At 27.5% G+C, this 17,088-nt stretch overlaps 1 protein-coding gene across 1 annotated transcript in view; it reads left to right on the top strand.

Annotated features, from left to right (window-relative positions):
* LOC107439544 (kinetochore protein NDC80 homolog) overlaps positions 1-17,088 on the top strand; it is a 53,182-nt gene that overhangs the window by 32,425 nt on the left and 3,669 nt on the right. Inside the window, exons 8-13 of the mRNA XM_087165783.1 lie at positions 1,245-1,389; positions 4,867-5,075; positions 8,223-8,507; positions 10,390-10,482; positions 14,798-14,937; positions 16,858-16,960. Coding sequence (XP_087021909.1) covers positions 1,245-1,389; positions 4,867-5,075; positions 8,223-8,507; positions 10,390-10,482; positions 14,798-14,937; positions 16,858-16,960 — 975 coding nt within the window. The remainder of the gene's footprint in view (positions 1-1,244; positions 1,390-4,866; positions 5,076-8,222; positions 8,508-10,389; positions 10,483-14,797; positions 14,938-16,857; positions 16,961-17,088) is intronic.

Here is a 17,088-nt window from a genome sequence, read left to right as displayed (position 1 = left end):
ACTAGCGGAGTTAGACCGGGTACATATGTAAACTCTGTAGAAATTTTAGAAATGCTGGAATTTCAGTGAAAAAGTAGCAGATATTTTAATTTTATATCACAAGTTAGAAATATTGTGAGCGAAATTTACATGTGAACTAGTTATCTTATTCTTCAGCTCCACGGCAATCACATTCTCCGCTTTCGGTCATCAACATACACCTAGAAAATACATCTTTAAAATTGAAACGAACAGCAATTGATGTTTTTATCATTTTCATTTAAAGAAACACCAATTCAGGATTTAGGTATTTTCGATTAGTATATTTTGTATTGGTTTCTCACACCCTTCTCTTTTTTGTCATTTTGTTTTGAGGTTTTCCTTTTTAGTTTTTCTGTGAAGCGACTTTTTCTTTCTCGATGCACATTTTTTTTTAATGTTTTTTTTTCTTCCTGATTTTTTAAATCAGCTTTATAGAGGGAGTGTAGTATCCTGTCTTAATCCAAAGAGTTTTTTATAACAAATGAATCAATAAATGAAGATAGTTTAAAAACAAAAGTGTGTTGGAGAGATGACAGTAAAACTAACGTATAGATGCCATGAATTCGACTACAACACCACACCGATATGGCAGCTCCTTCTTCATAAGTAAAATGTAATACAGATTCTTTACTCTAGAAAATCAAACTGATTTTGTCAAAATCGAGGTACCCAGTCTTTCCCCACTATTCCTAAATAAAGTTTTTTTTTTTATTCAGAATTTTGATTTGTTTCATTATTTTTTCGAAAAATTTATTTCTGTAGCTTCCTTATTTTATCTTCAGTTAGTGGATCAAATTAAAGGGTTAAGACAATCTAAGTTTTAGCATTTTTGGGCTAAGTTGTTTTATTGAAGTTAGTAACACATAAATAAATGTATTACATACCTGCCAACTTTCACTCTGTCCGAGAATGGATTTTCAGAGTGGTTGTAAAACAATAAACGAAAAACAGTCAAAAATATATTTATATTTTGATCCCGTTGAAATTCGCTTGAGCAAGGATTATTATGCTTTCATATATTTATTGTAATTATTTTTATGTATTGGTGGTCAAACTCATTTATAATTATCATTATAATTCAAAAAGTTAATTGGATTAACCTGAGTATTGCTACCACTTTAAATATGAAAATAAAATGTTCCGGAAAATTGCTAAGAGTTGGCAGGTATGGTATTGTATTATTACAAATTGGTGAGTTTTATGCCTTTTCTTCTTATTTATAGGAAATTATAGAACAATTACAGAAAAGCATAGAAGAGACAAATGTTCGAATAAAGTGTTATGAAGAATATTTTGTAGACATGGAAAAGTTTAAAGAAAAGAAAGAAGCTTCTATTTTAAAGTTAACAGAAGAAGTTGAAGAAAAAAGTAATAATTTTGCAGAATTAAAAGATAATGTTTAATGTCAATAAGGCATGAATAGAAAGAGCAGATTGAAAACTTGTTTCCATAGGCTGCTCTAAAAAGTGTTTTTAAAATTCCTTACATTTTAGAAACTAGTCGGGTCTTTTTCTTGTCTTCCAGTTCTTCTGCCTTAATTGGGCTTTCTCTTCAATAGAGTTCCATCTCACACTCTTCCCAGATGTCTTTTTCCAGTTTTTTATTTTCATTTTTTAAGGTCTTTCTCGGCCTGATCCAGCCATCTTAGCTTTGTTACATCTCTTTTTCTTCTTATTACATAATTTTTCTTCCATGATTTTTTTAAGCATATATGTTTCCATCAGGGCTGATTGTGCTCCGGAAAAAATCCGAATTTGCGGATTTTTCGCTAACAGTGATCCGGAAGTTTCCGGAGATACAAGGTCCAGAAGTTTAAAAAAATCATTGATCACAGAAATTTCCGGAAATCAAATTTTCAACGGTGGAACTTAAAAACACAGTTTATTTTATTTGTTTGTAAGGGAGAGCCAGAGAGATACTTTATGAGCTTATATTCATGATTAATATTCATTTTTTATCAGTAAATAGTTGTTATAATCATAAACTCAAAAAAGAAAGACATATTTGTAAATGTTAATTACTTCTCCAGGTCATCATAGGTATGTGTAAATAGTATGTGTAAAATTTTAAATATATTTTAAGTAAACTGAGAAATATTGAGAAAAAGGAAAAAAGAACCTTGTTTAAATTTTTTTCTAATTTTTCAATGTTAACCGGGGTTTTTTTTTTTTTTTTTAAACTCAAGAAATTTTCTGGAATTTTGACTTGGGCTCACAATCACCCCTGGTTTCCATCATTCTTTCAACATGTCCTATTCACTGTCTTTTTTTGGTTTCATTAAATATTTATTGTCTGTTTCGTTACCAAGGTAAGTAAAGGTACTTGTACCCTTAAAAATTTTATCAATTTTTAGATCTTGTATTTCTCTTCTTTCCTATGTCTGCATAAATCTCAAATTTTGTTTTGTTTTCATTTATCTAATTGACAATTCAGAAAGAACGCACAACGATAAGGTTAGAAACTATAGAGGTATTTAGGGCAATATTTTAGGCTGTTATGGGGCTTTTGATAGTGTATTGAAATATATTAAATGGTTTTTCTTTTAATTATGCCAGAAAAAGTAATTTTTATTTATTGAGGAAGATTTATAAAATGTCAGTAAAAGTTCTTGGCAATTTAAAGTTTGAAGTATAATTTTAAAGTAAAGAGTATTTTTAAAGTTAAAAGTTGATTATCCATTCTATTTCATGTGAACAGACATTGCAATTCTTTTGCCACTTGATATGGTAATTTTCATGAAGTTTTTACATGCTAGTTTTTTTCAAGAGATTCAAAATATGTTATATTGCATGGAGAAAAACTTTCATTCAGATTTAACCAGTGATTCTGCAAGACTTGGGAAAGTACAGGTGCTTGAGACCCAGGACTTCTAAATTTTTAATTTGTTTGCTTGAAGCAGGTGGTCCCAATATAAAATAGTAATTCCTTTTTTTAAATATTTACATGAAAAGTAAATATTTTATGACTAGAAAAAAAATGCAATTGGCAATTGATTTAGTAATAATTTGACAAAAACAAATTGAAATGAATGAACCGTAAACATGAAGCTTTTAAACTGCTAACTAAATACAGGGCTATATAAAATTTCCAGAAATTACTAATTCTGCCTGAAATAAAATTGACTTACTTCGAACTATGTTTAGAAAATTATAAAACAAAAGGAAGAGAAGGAAAGCAATTTCCCAAGATGAAACACAAGTGAGGGGAGAAAACAGTGACATTGAGAAGATGATAAATTTTCCACTTCCTCTAGTAATTTTACATTTATTGAAGTAACATTTATTACTTCCTATTTCTTGATATTTTTTGAGAAACCCCTTAATTGCAATTAATTAAGCACCTGCACCAAAAGATGTCCATGTTATTCAATTCTCTTCCTCTGCTATTAATGCAGGAAAAGGGGAAAGAAATGTTTTATGTTTATTTTTGAATAGTTTGGTTTAATTTTGTCTACAATGTAAAATTTACATTAAATTAGCATGTGCAAATTCTTTTTTATTTTTTTTTCCATAAGAGAAAAAAAAATTGTGTCCTGGGGAGTATGTCATGTTTTTTTTCCAAATCCCGTCTGTGATTTTTGATGTATTTGTCCTGGTATAGAGCCTAAGCTGAATCACTTTTAATAAACAACAAGTTAATAATTTGATTAGATTTGTAATTGGTTTATATTAAGGATGTTCAAGCTATCATTTGCATATTCTTAATTTTGCAAAAATAGGTATTTTACTATGTGGTTTTATTGGTAGCATTTTAAACATAATGTTGTGGTGCATTTCCTCGTGATTTTTGTGATGTACATTTTAGCAGTCACATGTTGACACAATATTATGATCTACATCAGCTCATTCAATTCTCTTAATTGTTTTTACAGGCTAAGTTTATCATTCTTATGCTAATAGTTCAATTTCCAAAGGTAAAGAATTGTGCAACAAATGCTGCAGAGTTTGAAAATGCTTGTTTTACTTTAACTTTTGAAAGTTTTTTTTCATGCTATAGTCTATGGTAATGCTGTAACTTTCGACTTAACATATTAAAAATTTGTTTTTCTGATAAACGCTGACTAGTTAAATAACATGTTAAGAGCCACACCAGTCATTGGTGACTGATATTTAACCTTTCGTTTAGGACCGTCATTCACCGGTATCTGGCAGTGTAAAACATGATTATAAAGTTAAAAAATTTACATTATGTAAATACTGAAAATTTACTTAATTTTTGTTTATTAAAAATCAAATTTTTTATTTTTACAATCTGTTAGTAATCCATTTCGCATTTAATACCACAATGCGAGCACTACTAAGCACCACACTAGGATTGATAGAGATTTCCTTTAAAATGTGTGTGGTGCTCAACATGTCAAAGGCTTTAAAAACATTTTTATGTAATTATTATTAGCATTTTTTATTTTATTTATTTACTACTTATTTATTTTTTGGTAAATAGCTTTTAAGCACACACTGATTATTTTACGTGTGGCTGCACATTTAATAAAAAGCATTTCAAACTTTAGTAAAATGCATTGTAAAAACACTAATACTAACTATAAATTCACTGTGGAAAAAATTTAGGTACATTTGTCTGAATGATATTTTAAAATATGCAAAAAAGGTTTACAGATCATGGCCTCGGAAATATAGTAGTTATGTGGTTTGATTTTAAAAACTAACTTATATATTTCCACAATTCTGCAATTGTAAGGTGTTTGCTAAGGTTTTAATTATATGAATTTTAAAACAAATGAATTACACTTTCTTCAAAGCAAATGAGTTACTTTCATAATTCGATTTTTTTATTAAATGACAAATGTCTGAAAACCACATACCAGCATTTTACTTATATTCCCAGGAACAATGTTGCGTGATCAAGAGGAAATACTTAGCAAAAAGCAAGCTTTATACGATGCTCAAGGTTTTGATGGCAAAAAACATCTTACTCATTTTGAAGAACTGAAGAAAGAATTAAATGAAAATTTACAGCAAAACAGGGCATCTTTAAGAAATCTGCAAGAAGAATGTTGGAGTTTAGATATAGAGTATACCAAGATTCTCGATAAGGTATGGAAGCTTCTAAACATTTCTGAAAAATGATTTCATTTTAGACCGAATTTACCGGAAACTTATTTCTCATATGTTTTCTGGTCAAAAAAAAAAACATTCAATTTTTCATTTGATAAGGTATGGAAGCCTCTAAACATTTCTGAAAAATGATTTCATTTTAGAGCGAATACACCGTAAACTTATTTCTCATATGTTTTCTGGTCAACAAAAAAAAAAACATTCAATTTTTCAATTGATAAGGTATGGAAGCCTCTAAACATTTCTGAAAAATGATTTCATTTTAGAGCGAATTTACCGGAAACTTATTTCTCATATGTTTTCTGGTCCAAAAAAAAAACAACTCAATTTTTTAAACAATAGGTTTAAGAAATAAAAAAAAAGTTTGCATACATTTCTTGACAATTCTAAGAAGACCACAAAATTTCTTGTAAGAAAAAGCAATTAATAACACAATATATTTATTCCAGATAAATGATTTTATACGTAATTTAAGAGCATGGCAATTTGTATTTATGCAATCTGAAAATCGTGCATCACAATTCATATTCACTTTAAAACAATGTTTTAAAACCGATGTTGATATTCATGTTCTTCAGATTTTAGATTCCAATATCAAGATTCATATTCTCTCGATTTTAAAATCCAATGCCATGATTCCTATTCATGCGATATTAAAATTCAGCATCATGGTTTATATTCACACGATTTTAAAATCCAATATCATTATTCAATATTCACCTTAATTTTAAAATCCATTATCGTGATTCTTGCAAAAATTAAGGTGTTTCTTAATTTATTTACTATAAAGGTGTGATATTCTTCGTTTCTAGGTAATTTAATTATTAATCTTGTGGCAAAAAATTATGTTTTAAACGAAGCATGTATGTTATATAAATTGATACCGATTTTTTGCAAATGGTTCTGGGTTTTTTACTTTGTGTCGCAGGGTGCGTAGCGTTTTTGAAAAGTGCTTAAAGGTGCTTATTTTTGATTTACGTTTTTTAAACGCCCTTAAAGTTGTTTTTTTTTATTCGGGTTTGTAAAAAGTGCTTAGTTTTTTATCTTTTTAGAAGAGATTTTTTCTTTGCCGTATCGATTGTCGTTCTAAATTACAAGAAAACTAATGATTTTTATAATTTTCTTTGCAATATTTATCAAAAACTAGTTATTTTATCATGATTATGTAAAGTTTTTGAAAATGTTTTTGAATTTTATTGATTTTATGTTTATAAATTAAGAACTTTAAAACGATAGAAAAGGATAATTTTTGTTACTGCACAGATCCTAGTTATGATTATTATTTTTTTTGGAAAGTGATTAAAAATATTTTTTGAGTGCTTAAAAATTACTTATAAGGTGTTTATTTTTTGATGAAAAATCTGGCTACACACTCACACCATTGCCCATGGATTATAAAAATAACATACTGTCATAAAATAACTTGGACTTATAAAGTATTTTTCTAGCTTTAATATTTGATTAAGTATCTAGATTAATTTTCTCCTGTGTCAACAAATAATCTAATGTGCTTTATGTTACTACATTTATATCACATAAAGAGCAAAATAGAAAAAAAATATATTAAATTATCTTAACCTTTTTCATTTGTATGCCTCTAATTTTTTTGTTCCATCCAGGATTGTCAGAAAAATTGCTTATTGATCTTTTTTTTATTGATTTTGCTAATTACTTTTCTTTTTCTATTTATTGTAGTGACTTAGTGTAATAAGAATATCTTATTTTTAAGCATTATAATTATAATTAATTTGTGCTACCAAAATATTATAAACATCCAGTAGCCTAAAAATAAATTTGTAAGATATTGATACGTTGAAGCTGTTTAGTCTACACTCCTACTTTGTTAAACATTTTGTTATAGTTGATTATTGTTTCTATCCCTTTGTCATGTCCATGTATGTTTATTTGTAACTAATCAATGTGAAAAAAATCTTTTTCCTAAAATTATTGTAATTTTAATAATGAGCAATCACTTACTGTTTAATGTTATTGCATTAGTTAAGGCTTTATTTCTATTAAATGGCTAGTTAAACTGACAGAATGTCTACTTTGCATAAAAAATTTAGTATTTTAGCAGTTTCGAATGATATTTGAGTATAAACAATAGGATTTTGACTAGAAGATTTAAGATATATATTTTTTATTAAATTTCAATGAATGAGCAAGTTGTTTTAATTCAGATATCTGGCAATTGTGAGTGCAAAATAGGAGGAAATTTCAATGTTATATATAAATTACTCTGTGGTTGAAAACAGAGTTTCGTAAAATAAAAATCATTAATATTTTTTTTTTTTTAAATAATAAAATCTGTTTTTTTTACTTTAAATTTTTTTACTTATACAAAAGTTCTGATTAAGCATATTTATATTGTTCAGTATTTTTTAAAAACAATATCATGTCTAAAGTCTTAATATTTTTTAAATGCAGAAAATTGTTTCATAAGTATGACAAACTAACCACTGAATAAATAAAATCGTAGTTTTTACTCAAGTTCAATACCCTTAAGAATTTCTAAAAATAGAAACCCAACTTGAGTGTCAGATATCAAATAAAAAATTACCATACATCTCGGCAAGTAAGTCAACTTATCGAACCCACAAAATTTGACAAAAATCAGACTGTCGACAGACTTCCATTGATCGTGAAATAGCAATTGGATTATAAACAATGACATAAATATGAATAACACTGCATCAATTTGCCACTTTTAAATACTATTTTTAATCAATTATTTACAAGTAATTTTGAATTTTCTCTCAATACATTTTCGTTACATATATAGGCAATTTTTAGAAACAATACTATTCTATAATAATAATTATTCAAGAGTATTTCAAAAAATTTAACTCAAGGAAAGCTTTAAATCACACTATAAATATGCAAATTCAAACTGCTGAGTCCCACAAAAAAATTGCCCATAATTTGCCTATCGAAAATTCTTTTAGTCCATGATCTGTCTACTACAGGAGTAGATATTACAATATTTTTTGTAGTTTTTCTTGTTTAGTGTTCACATATAGCTCTGTTTTATACTTTTTTACATTTGTCTATTTTCCTTTAATGTTTTCATCTTCTTTAAAATGTTTTATAAGTATTTTGAATATTATTAAAATATCTTCTATTCAGGGTAAAGAATTGAGCAAGAAATTGATACAAACGATTTCACAAGTATCTGATGTCGTTAAAGCAAGTTTCCAGAATTTGCGAAACATTAAAGATCCTCAGGTGCAGAATGTTTGTAACAGTTTCAGAATTGAGATTCCAGAATGTCCCACTGATTCCAGTCAAAGAGCTTTTATGGCGTGGATTGATGCTCACAAAGAGGCTCTGGAAGAAATACAAAAAAAGATTGTCAAGACTATTATCATCATTAAAACAATAATCTCTGCAAAAACAGAAGAACGAACTTCGGTAGAGAAACTTTTTTATTTATACACAAACTAATAAAGCCAATTTGCATAATATGTTGTATATTAAGTTTAAACAACTCTGACTTATATAAATTTTTCAATATCTACTACTTTTTAGATTTTTCTTCATCTTTTATAATAACATTTTGAATTCCACTTATGCTGACTACAGTTACTACACTCATTTTCAAATTAAATTCTACTTACCTTTCTTTTATATTATATTTATTTCTCAACATTCTTTAGTTAATTAAAGATCATCCAACCTATAAGAAAATGTTCTGTAAAATTGACTGATCTGTAAATCTGATTCTTTAAAATTGTTTGTTAATTATCTCCATTTGTTTATTGATTAATGCATATTTTGTATTCGTTTACTTTAAAGACCTATTATTCGCGAAAATTTATTTTCTGGACTTGCCTAAGTTCCAAGATTTTAGATATGGAACTTTCCAATCTATTATTATAATAACAAATTATGTATAACACTTGTAATATCTGTTTTGTTTGAAAGATATCCTTTGAAATTGAATGTTATTAATGATGATATTAATAAGGAAATTTGTAAATAATGATAGTTGAACTTATTTTTTTTATCTATTTGGAAAGATCCTTTGCTGTTAATCCATTTATTCTTACTTTAAACTCAAATATTTATTTTAGTACAATTGCTGAAAATATTGAAAAATAGGACCTTTATTTCAAGCATTCACAAAAAGAAGATACTGGCTGCAAAAAATCAGATTTAATGCTAATTGTGAACTCAAACTGCTAGTAGATATTTTACAAAAACAAAACCTTTTATAAAAAGTCTGGATAGATCTCTGATAACTGACTCAGGAAAAATGTAGCCAAAAAAATATAAATATATGTTTCACTTTATACCCGTGTTTACATGTTTCAGTGTTATCATTATGCATATAATAAAACAAGATGTTGAGCGAGACCATTTTGGGATCAAAGGAGGCATTTACAGGTACGAAATCTAACCCAAAGATGGATAGTGCCCAGTATTTGGAAACCAATACTCAAATTTTTGATAATTTTTTTTAAAATTTTAATATGTCAACAAATTTTTGGTGATTTTTTACAATATTTCTGCATATCAAAGCTGATTATGTTCAAATGAAGCAACATACATGAACCAAAAGAAAAATGTACCCATGTTATAGTTTTTTAATGCAAGCAAATGTGTAGTTGTAGTTACCGAGAAATTCATATGTGAGAGGAGCAACCTGATTACAAAACTATTCTTAGTTCTACTCTTTTATCATTCTTCTTTCTTTTTTTGTTGTCAGGTTCATGATCTAGGGTATACAGAACGCGGTTTAACGATGCAAAAGAAAAATATTAATTAATTTACCCCCAATGTTAATTATTTGAAATTACTTGGTTAATAGACGTGCTACTTTCATTTTCATAACCTGCTAGGTCCTAGAAATTATCTAGGCCCTGTTTGTGACACTAACTAGAAATAAACTTAGTGAATCAACATTTTTTAAATTAAAAGATGAGGAACTTAAGAAACTTCTGTTGAACTCATAAAGTATACTGCTATTTTGCAGCTTTCAGGAGAACTGCTCTAGACACAAGTCTCGTGTCGTGGCAGGTACCATGGTTACGAGGAAAAGTCACTTTGAGTAGGACTGTGAGGTGAATAGTTTTGTCTTGATCTTGGCATAGGTCAGCGTGATTAAATCCATCTACACCTTCATTCCTCCACCCTTATTAGAAATGTGTTCTCACTTGTAACCATAGCAGCAGACAGCCCCAGACTTTTAGTCTGGAGGAGTTCTCCTTAAAGCCGCACTATACTGTCTCTTTTATTTTTCTGTCTTGTTTATATTTAAAAGTTATTAAAAAAAATTTTATATCTTTTCTAGATAGAAATGAAAAAGATACAACTATCTGCCAAACTGAAGTGCTCATCTTCCGTTGAATTTCAAAAAGAACATGATTTGGCAAATTTAGAAAAAGTAACACCTTGTTTATTTTTTATTTGAATAATGTGTTGTACAGTGCACAAAGAAATAAACGAAACATAATGAAACAAATTTCGTTTGACCTAACGATCAGATTTTCGTGTACTAGGTTTTAATGGATCAGTTAGGTGACCTCAAACTTGTAAATTAATTAGGAATGTAACGAATATTTGGCCACTGTTCGGTATTCGGCCGAATGTTCTGCATAGTACTTTTTGGAAAAGTATTTCTCAAATTTTTTTTTTGGAATATTGGATAAATTTAATAAATAATTGTCTAAAATCGTATTTACTATACATATATATAATGAGATACAGTTTTTAGTATTTATTAAGTTCTAAAACTTGTTAATTTATGTTCTGAAAAACAAATGGAAAAGTGAAATTTGAAGAATTGTAACTAGATTACTTTAAACTGAACCATAAGTTTTGTACTGCAGATTTTGCTTTTTAATTAAATAAAGGTAAATCAATTTAACTGTTTTTTTTTCAATACTTTTTGTTTTAAGAACTGATAACTTTTCTTTTTTGTAAAAAAAATTCCCTTTTGCTGTTTTTCTGTTTTAATTATAACGGAGCATTTCTAATTGACTTTATTATTTTATTGTCGCTTTTTTCCAGGGTGGTTGGATAACCAATAACATTAAAATATAATTTTCAACATTAAAGTCATATTTCAGAACTAAGAAAAAAAATTTTCTGTTTTTCTTTTGCGTTTTTTAACTTTCCTTTTTATCAGCATTTCTATTATGACACAGAATTTTTAAGGGGTATTTTATGGTCACTTTTTTCTAAAACTGGTGGCTCAGGGAATAGAGCGCTTCCTATCCTATGTGGTGAACCTGGTTCAAATTCCAGCGACGATTGGTAAGTTTGAATTCTGCACCGGGCTCGCACTAATCACAGTTCTACCGTGAAATATCCTCAGTGGTAGATGGATCATGGGTTATAGTCATCTTGCCATCAGGCTAACTGTGGGAGGTTTCCGTGGTTTTCTTCGTGTAACCCAAATGTGGGTTGGTTCCATCAAAAAAAGTCCTCCATGAAAGCAAATTCCCCCCAATACTTGATCCAGGAGTTCCCTTGTCTTTTGGATTGGGTTCACAATTACAAGACTACGAAGTTGAACATTGGTAGTTGTAAACCTAAAATTGGGTCAGCTGTTCAACAACTATTACAAAATAAAATGTGAAAAAGTTAAATTGAGATTTTTAGTTGTTTTTATTATGACACAGGTATTAAAAGTGTTTTTATTTTACACTATTCTTTTTTCTTAACATTTTTGGAAATACAGTAACTGGAAAACTGAGATGTTTGGGTTTAAAAATTATTTTCAAAAATTGAGATTAAGAAATTAAGATTTTTATTTTTCTGTTTTGCTTTTGTTTTTAACCTTTTTTTATGAGCATTTTTATGATAGTGCAATATTTTTAAAAGCGTTTCTAATCGAATTTATCTCTTTTAACACTTTATAGATATTTTTTTAAAGTAAATATCTTTACCATTAAAGTTTTATTTTAAGAATTAAGAGGACTTTTTTTCTAGTTCTCTTTTTTCAACATAAGTTCTTTTTCTTTTCAATAGCAATTTTTTATTTATATTAAATATATCTGATTATCATCTTAACATCTAGTTATCTTACCTTAAATATTTCAATTATAATTTTTTTTTCTTTTCCTCATACCAATAATATTGCTAAGTTTCAATTATTTTTCAATAATGACTAAGCTTGTTTAGATGTAAAAAGTATTTATAAGTGATTTTTCTTTTTAAAAAAATGTTGTTATTCAGCCGTTGAATATTCGGCTGATATTTTTGACCGAATATTGGGCAAAATCACTGTTCATTACACCCCTATTAATTAGTGCAGATGATATTTTAAGTTACAAAAATGTACTTTCTTTGAACAAACATAACTTTTTTCCAACTGTTCCTTACTCTTAAAACATAGGAGATAGTTGCAGTCTGTGAAATATGATCCCAATACATAGTTTGTTCAGGAGAGTGGAGAGAAGTTTGATCTCCTTAATGCTAATTTTAATTTTTATCTATATCACCAAGAGTTGGTGTACAATTATATAGTCTATGTATCTCTAGAATTTTTCAAGTGAATTGAAAAATTTTTACATGCAAAATTTTTATATCCAATATTTTTTTATCCAGAATTTTTTATCCAATAATTTTTAACAATTATTTCTTTATTTAATAATAGTTTTTGAATTGTTAGGTATGAAAATTTTCACATAATTTTTATGTAAAACAATGTAATTTTATATAGCAAAATATAAAATTTGATCGAAATCAGTCAAATAGTTTCTGAGAAATCTAATTTTAAAATATTGGACAGTTAAACTTTGAAGCTAATCGACTTATTTACTTTCCAATTTTATATTTTGTTATATAAATTTACACTTCTTTAAATGATTCTTATGAATGGGCCTTACAATTCAAAAAAAGATTTCAACTATTATAAATAAAATAATAAATGATTATTAAAAATTATTTTTTGCATGGAATTATTTTTGGATAAACGAGTTTTATGTGTGCCAAAATGTTTCTTTTTGCTTGAAAAATTCTAAAATGTAGTAAAAATAGTAAAAGTGAAACTGACAGTAAGGGATCCTAACTTCTAAGGGACTGCTCTTCTGAACATACTATTGGGACCTTATTTCCCAGATTGCATCTACTCCCTATATGTTGAGGGTAAGTCAATCAAATCCATTGAAAAAAAGGTATGTTTATTCAGAGAAAATACGTTTCTGTGTCTGGTTTTGTGACTTAAAATAACGTCTGTATTAATTTGATTAGCATATTTGAGGTCATCTCTTGAACTTTTGAGGTCGAGGCCTGGTATTTGAAAATCTGATCAAAAGTTATTCAGAGTGTTTAATTTTTTTTCTTTTTTTTTTGCACACTGTACAGTATGTAAAATGGAATTTGTATGAAGCTTTTTATTTATATATCTGATTTTCACATTCTTAGATGAAATGTTACTGATACTATGGCCTAACCTTAAATATTGCATTTAATTTATACTGAAAAAATTTTACCATACAAAATCAGACACACAAAAAAAAACTTACTTTTGTATAATAAATATGCTTTTTTTTCCCAATTGATCTAGATTTTTGATCCTGAAAATATATAATAATATAATGCTGTATAATAAATATGCTTTTTTTTCCCAATTGATCTAGATTTTTGATCCTGAAAATATTAAGATCACAATCTGGGAAATATGATCATAAAAGTTTAGTTTGAACAGTTAAAAGTTTGCATCTCTTAATGTTGGCTTTACATTTTTGGATCTATTTAGATTAATCATAAACTTTTACACACTATAATTAAAAAATTGGTATATCCTAGGATAATTTATATGTAGTTATCTATCGGTCAACAGTTAATTTTTATCTGAATCTCTGCATTTCAAGACTGAGGATGGTTGTTTATCATAAAATAGAAAATGCAGTGTGTCTGCTTATGTAGATTTATTTCTGCCCTTATCACTTTTTTAGCTTTATTTGTAGATAATTTTTTTTATAACATGGATAAAGAGTATTTCAATATTTATTTTATGTTTCTCAACCTCTATCTTACACCTCAAAATTGTTTTTAGCCACCCTTATTAAAAGGCAAATGCATTAAGGTCCCTATTCAAAAGGACAGATTTGTCCCTGTAATCGAATTTAATATTAAAAGCAAAGGGGGCAACTGTAATCTGGAAAATTTTGGTCCCAATCGTTTAATCTAGAGAGGTGTCTAAAGTTTGGTCCCTTTAATGTTAATTTCACTTTTTGTGTGTTTCACCATGCCTCCAGAACTTTTTCAGCAAATCAAACTTTTTTGCATGCAAAGATGAAATTTGGTTGTCAAATAAAAGAAAAAAATAATGTTAAAAAATAGTTTTTAATCATTATTTATTATTTTATTTTAAGGAGGTTTAAAAAAATTTAGATATTAAAATTGACATTTATTTCAGGCTATATCTTTTTAATTAGCAAAATTAAAAATATATTATTTAATTCTGGCATTTACAGAATGTTTAAACTTAATTGTTGTATGAAAAAAAACTTTTTTTTATTTCGAAGTGCTTTTTTAATTTAGATATTAGACTCATAAAAATAAAATATTAAAACTTTGTATGATGTTAACAATAGCAACAAAAGGCAATTCAACGGATTTGCAGAAAATAATAAATATGCTACGGACTGGAATTTGCTTTGGACTACTTTTGTTCTGGAATTTTGCTATTTACAGCTTTACAAAGCTCCCTTTTGAAAATTTTTTATAGAAATATATTTTGATTTTAGCTAGCTGTTGAAGAAGTCAGAGCTCTCAAAGATAAATGTGATAAGGATTTGTCTAAATTTGAAGAATTACAAAAGGATAAAAGAGAAAAATTTGATAAATTATCCAAGTTGAAATCTGACATGCAAGAAGTATTGAAAATGTAAGATAGTTTTTGCTCTAATGCATTGCAATTTATTTTCCTTACATATTGAACTCACTTTATATAGTTTCTAAACAAATATTTTAAGGGGAGTTTGATGTTCTACCCCAGCCCATGTAAAAGTCAAAAACCTATAATTTAATCTAGTTACAGTGCAGCTAAAAAAAAAATAAAAAAAATGAAGGATTTGTAATTTTTAACAGTTGAAATTTCAGGCTATGTGCAAAGAGTAACATATGGCTAAAAATAGAATGTGGGATTATCACACAAAGCCCCCAAAGAAATAGAGAATGTGTGTTCTTTTTAATAGCATGCTGCTGCTCAATCGCTTGTTTAAAGTTGATTTTTTTCTTCTGTGACAGAAATAATGTAATCTATTGTTAATTGATGTAGTAGAGTAACTTATCTAAAATGAAAAAAAAAAAAAAAAAAAAAATAGCTCTCACAATTTGGAGAATATGATCTTTCATTTTGTCATAAAATGAAACATTTTGTGCAATGGTGATTGGAAGCAAGTATCCTGGTGGTGACTTTGATTATTAAAACTATTTTTGCAATTGTTACTGTTTTATGTTATTACAATAATTTCTGAAAGGTATGCCGCGACTCATACCTTTCAGAATTTACTGTAATAACTTACTGCCTGCTTTTTTAATTTAGCCTTTGTACTAACTATAACTAATTTTGAGGTCGTTTTTCTTAGAATGTATTGAATAGATTTTCAAGCACTTTTAGTTTAAAGCACCTGCCCTTCTAGAATACATCATAGGGGAAATCATTGGGTGTTTTTAAAAAGTACTTAATTTTCCCTTTATCTGAAATGAGATTTTTATTCTTCTTCCTATTATGTTGAATTTTGCCATGAATTATGCAAAAAGCGTAGTTTTCATATTCTATTCAACATTTTCTCAACTCATTCAACCAGAATCCATTTCTGCATACCGTCGATTTGCAGCATATGAAAGCGCCAATCATTTTACACGTTTGATGAAATAGCTTCAATACTCATTGTATTTACATTTAAAAATTATTGATATTTTTTAAAATCATTTTATTAAAAAATACTAAACCAAGTAACAAATTTTCATATGAATTTATTCTTAATTTGTTTAATTTTTGGTAATAAACCTTTGGTATAAATCTTTAAAGAAGAAGGGCTGGTTATATGTTCATAATCTATTAGGATAACCAGTGCACGTACTTGGTTGTAAATGATTATCGGAAATAAAACTGTGCCAGATTATTTTCAGTTTTGATTTAATTTGATTAAATTTAAAACATTTAAGGATCGTTATTTAGTTAGCATTTTACAATTATTTCGCAGTAAGCAGGTTATATTTACTTTTTTATGAGTTTTATCTTAAACTGCTCTGTTGACTATGGAATTAATTAAAATAATGAATACAAAGTAACTAATTAAAAGTTTTAGAGCAATTTTAGGAATAACCAAGGTGAGGGATTACACAATTTTAAATGTTTTCCCAATAGGTATATAAAATTGTCACTTTAATCAGTGGAACCAAATTTGTGTTTTGGAAACAAACTTTGGAATGTTTTGAATAGCTATTAAATAGGTTGTAAAAGTCAGTTTATCATTCAAAACAAAATAATTACATAGCAATTTTGATGAAGCGCTGGTTAAAGGAAGTGAGTAGGGACAGAGCCCCTTTGTTATAAAAGCTGCTAATGTAATAGTACTTTGTTACTTCAAAATTTTATAATTTAGATATTTGACATGTTTCATAGAGATAAATTTCTTTATTGGTACTAGTAAAATATATTGAGTCTAATGATTGTTTTAAAATAAATATGTATTTATTTTTAGAATTTCACACATGACTGCATTTCAATGAATAATTTCCTTTAAAAAATATCATATTTATTTAAATAGTTTTCTATGCTAATCTTACTTTTTAATAGAAAGAAGAATAAATCTGAAATGCTCGAAAAATTCAAGAGAGAACACGAAAAAATGGTTGCCATACTGAAATCCAAATTAGAAACTGCTATAAATGAGTCTGAGGTCTGTAGTTTTTAATTTTCATACTTTAAGCATTCAAAATGTTTTTACATCCAAACAAAATATGCTTGTGGTCAATGTGTGTTAGATGTTACATTCTTCTTCTTTGGTATTGTAAGCATAGTAAAACA

Source organism: Parasteatoda tepidariorum, chromosome 6 (genome assembly GCF_982258835.1).
Source record: "Parasteatoda tepidariorum strain Cologne lab strain chromosome 6, Ptep-v5.0, whole genome shotgun sequence".
NCBI classification, from domain to species: domain Eukaryota; kingdom Metazoa; phylum Arthropoda; class Arachnida; order Araneae; family Theridiidae; genus Parasteatoda; species Parasteatoda tepidariorum.
The sequence above is the reverse complement of the archived record's forward strand: the minus strand, read 5'-3'. Positions and strand labels throughout refer to the sequence as shown.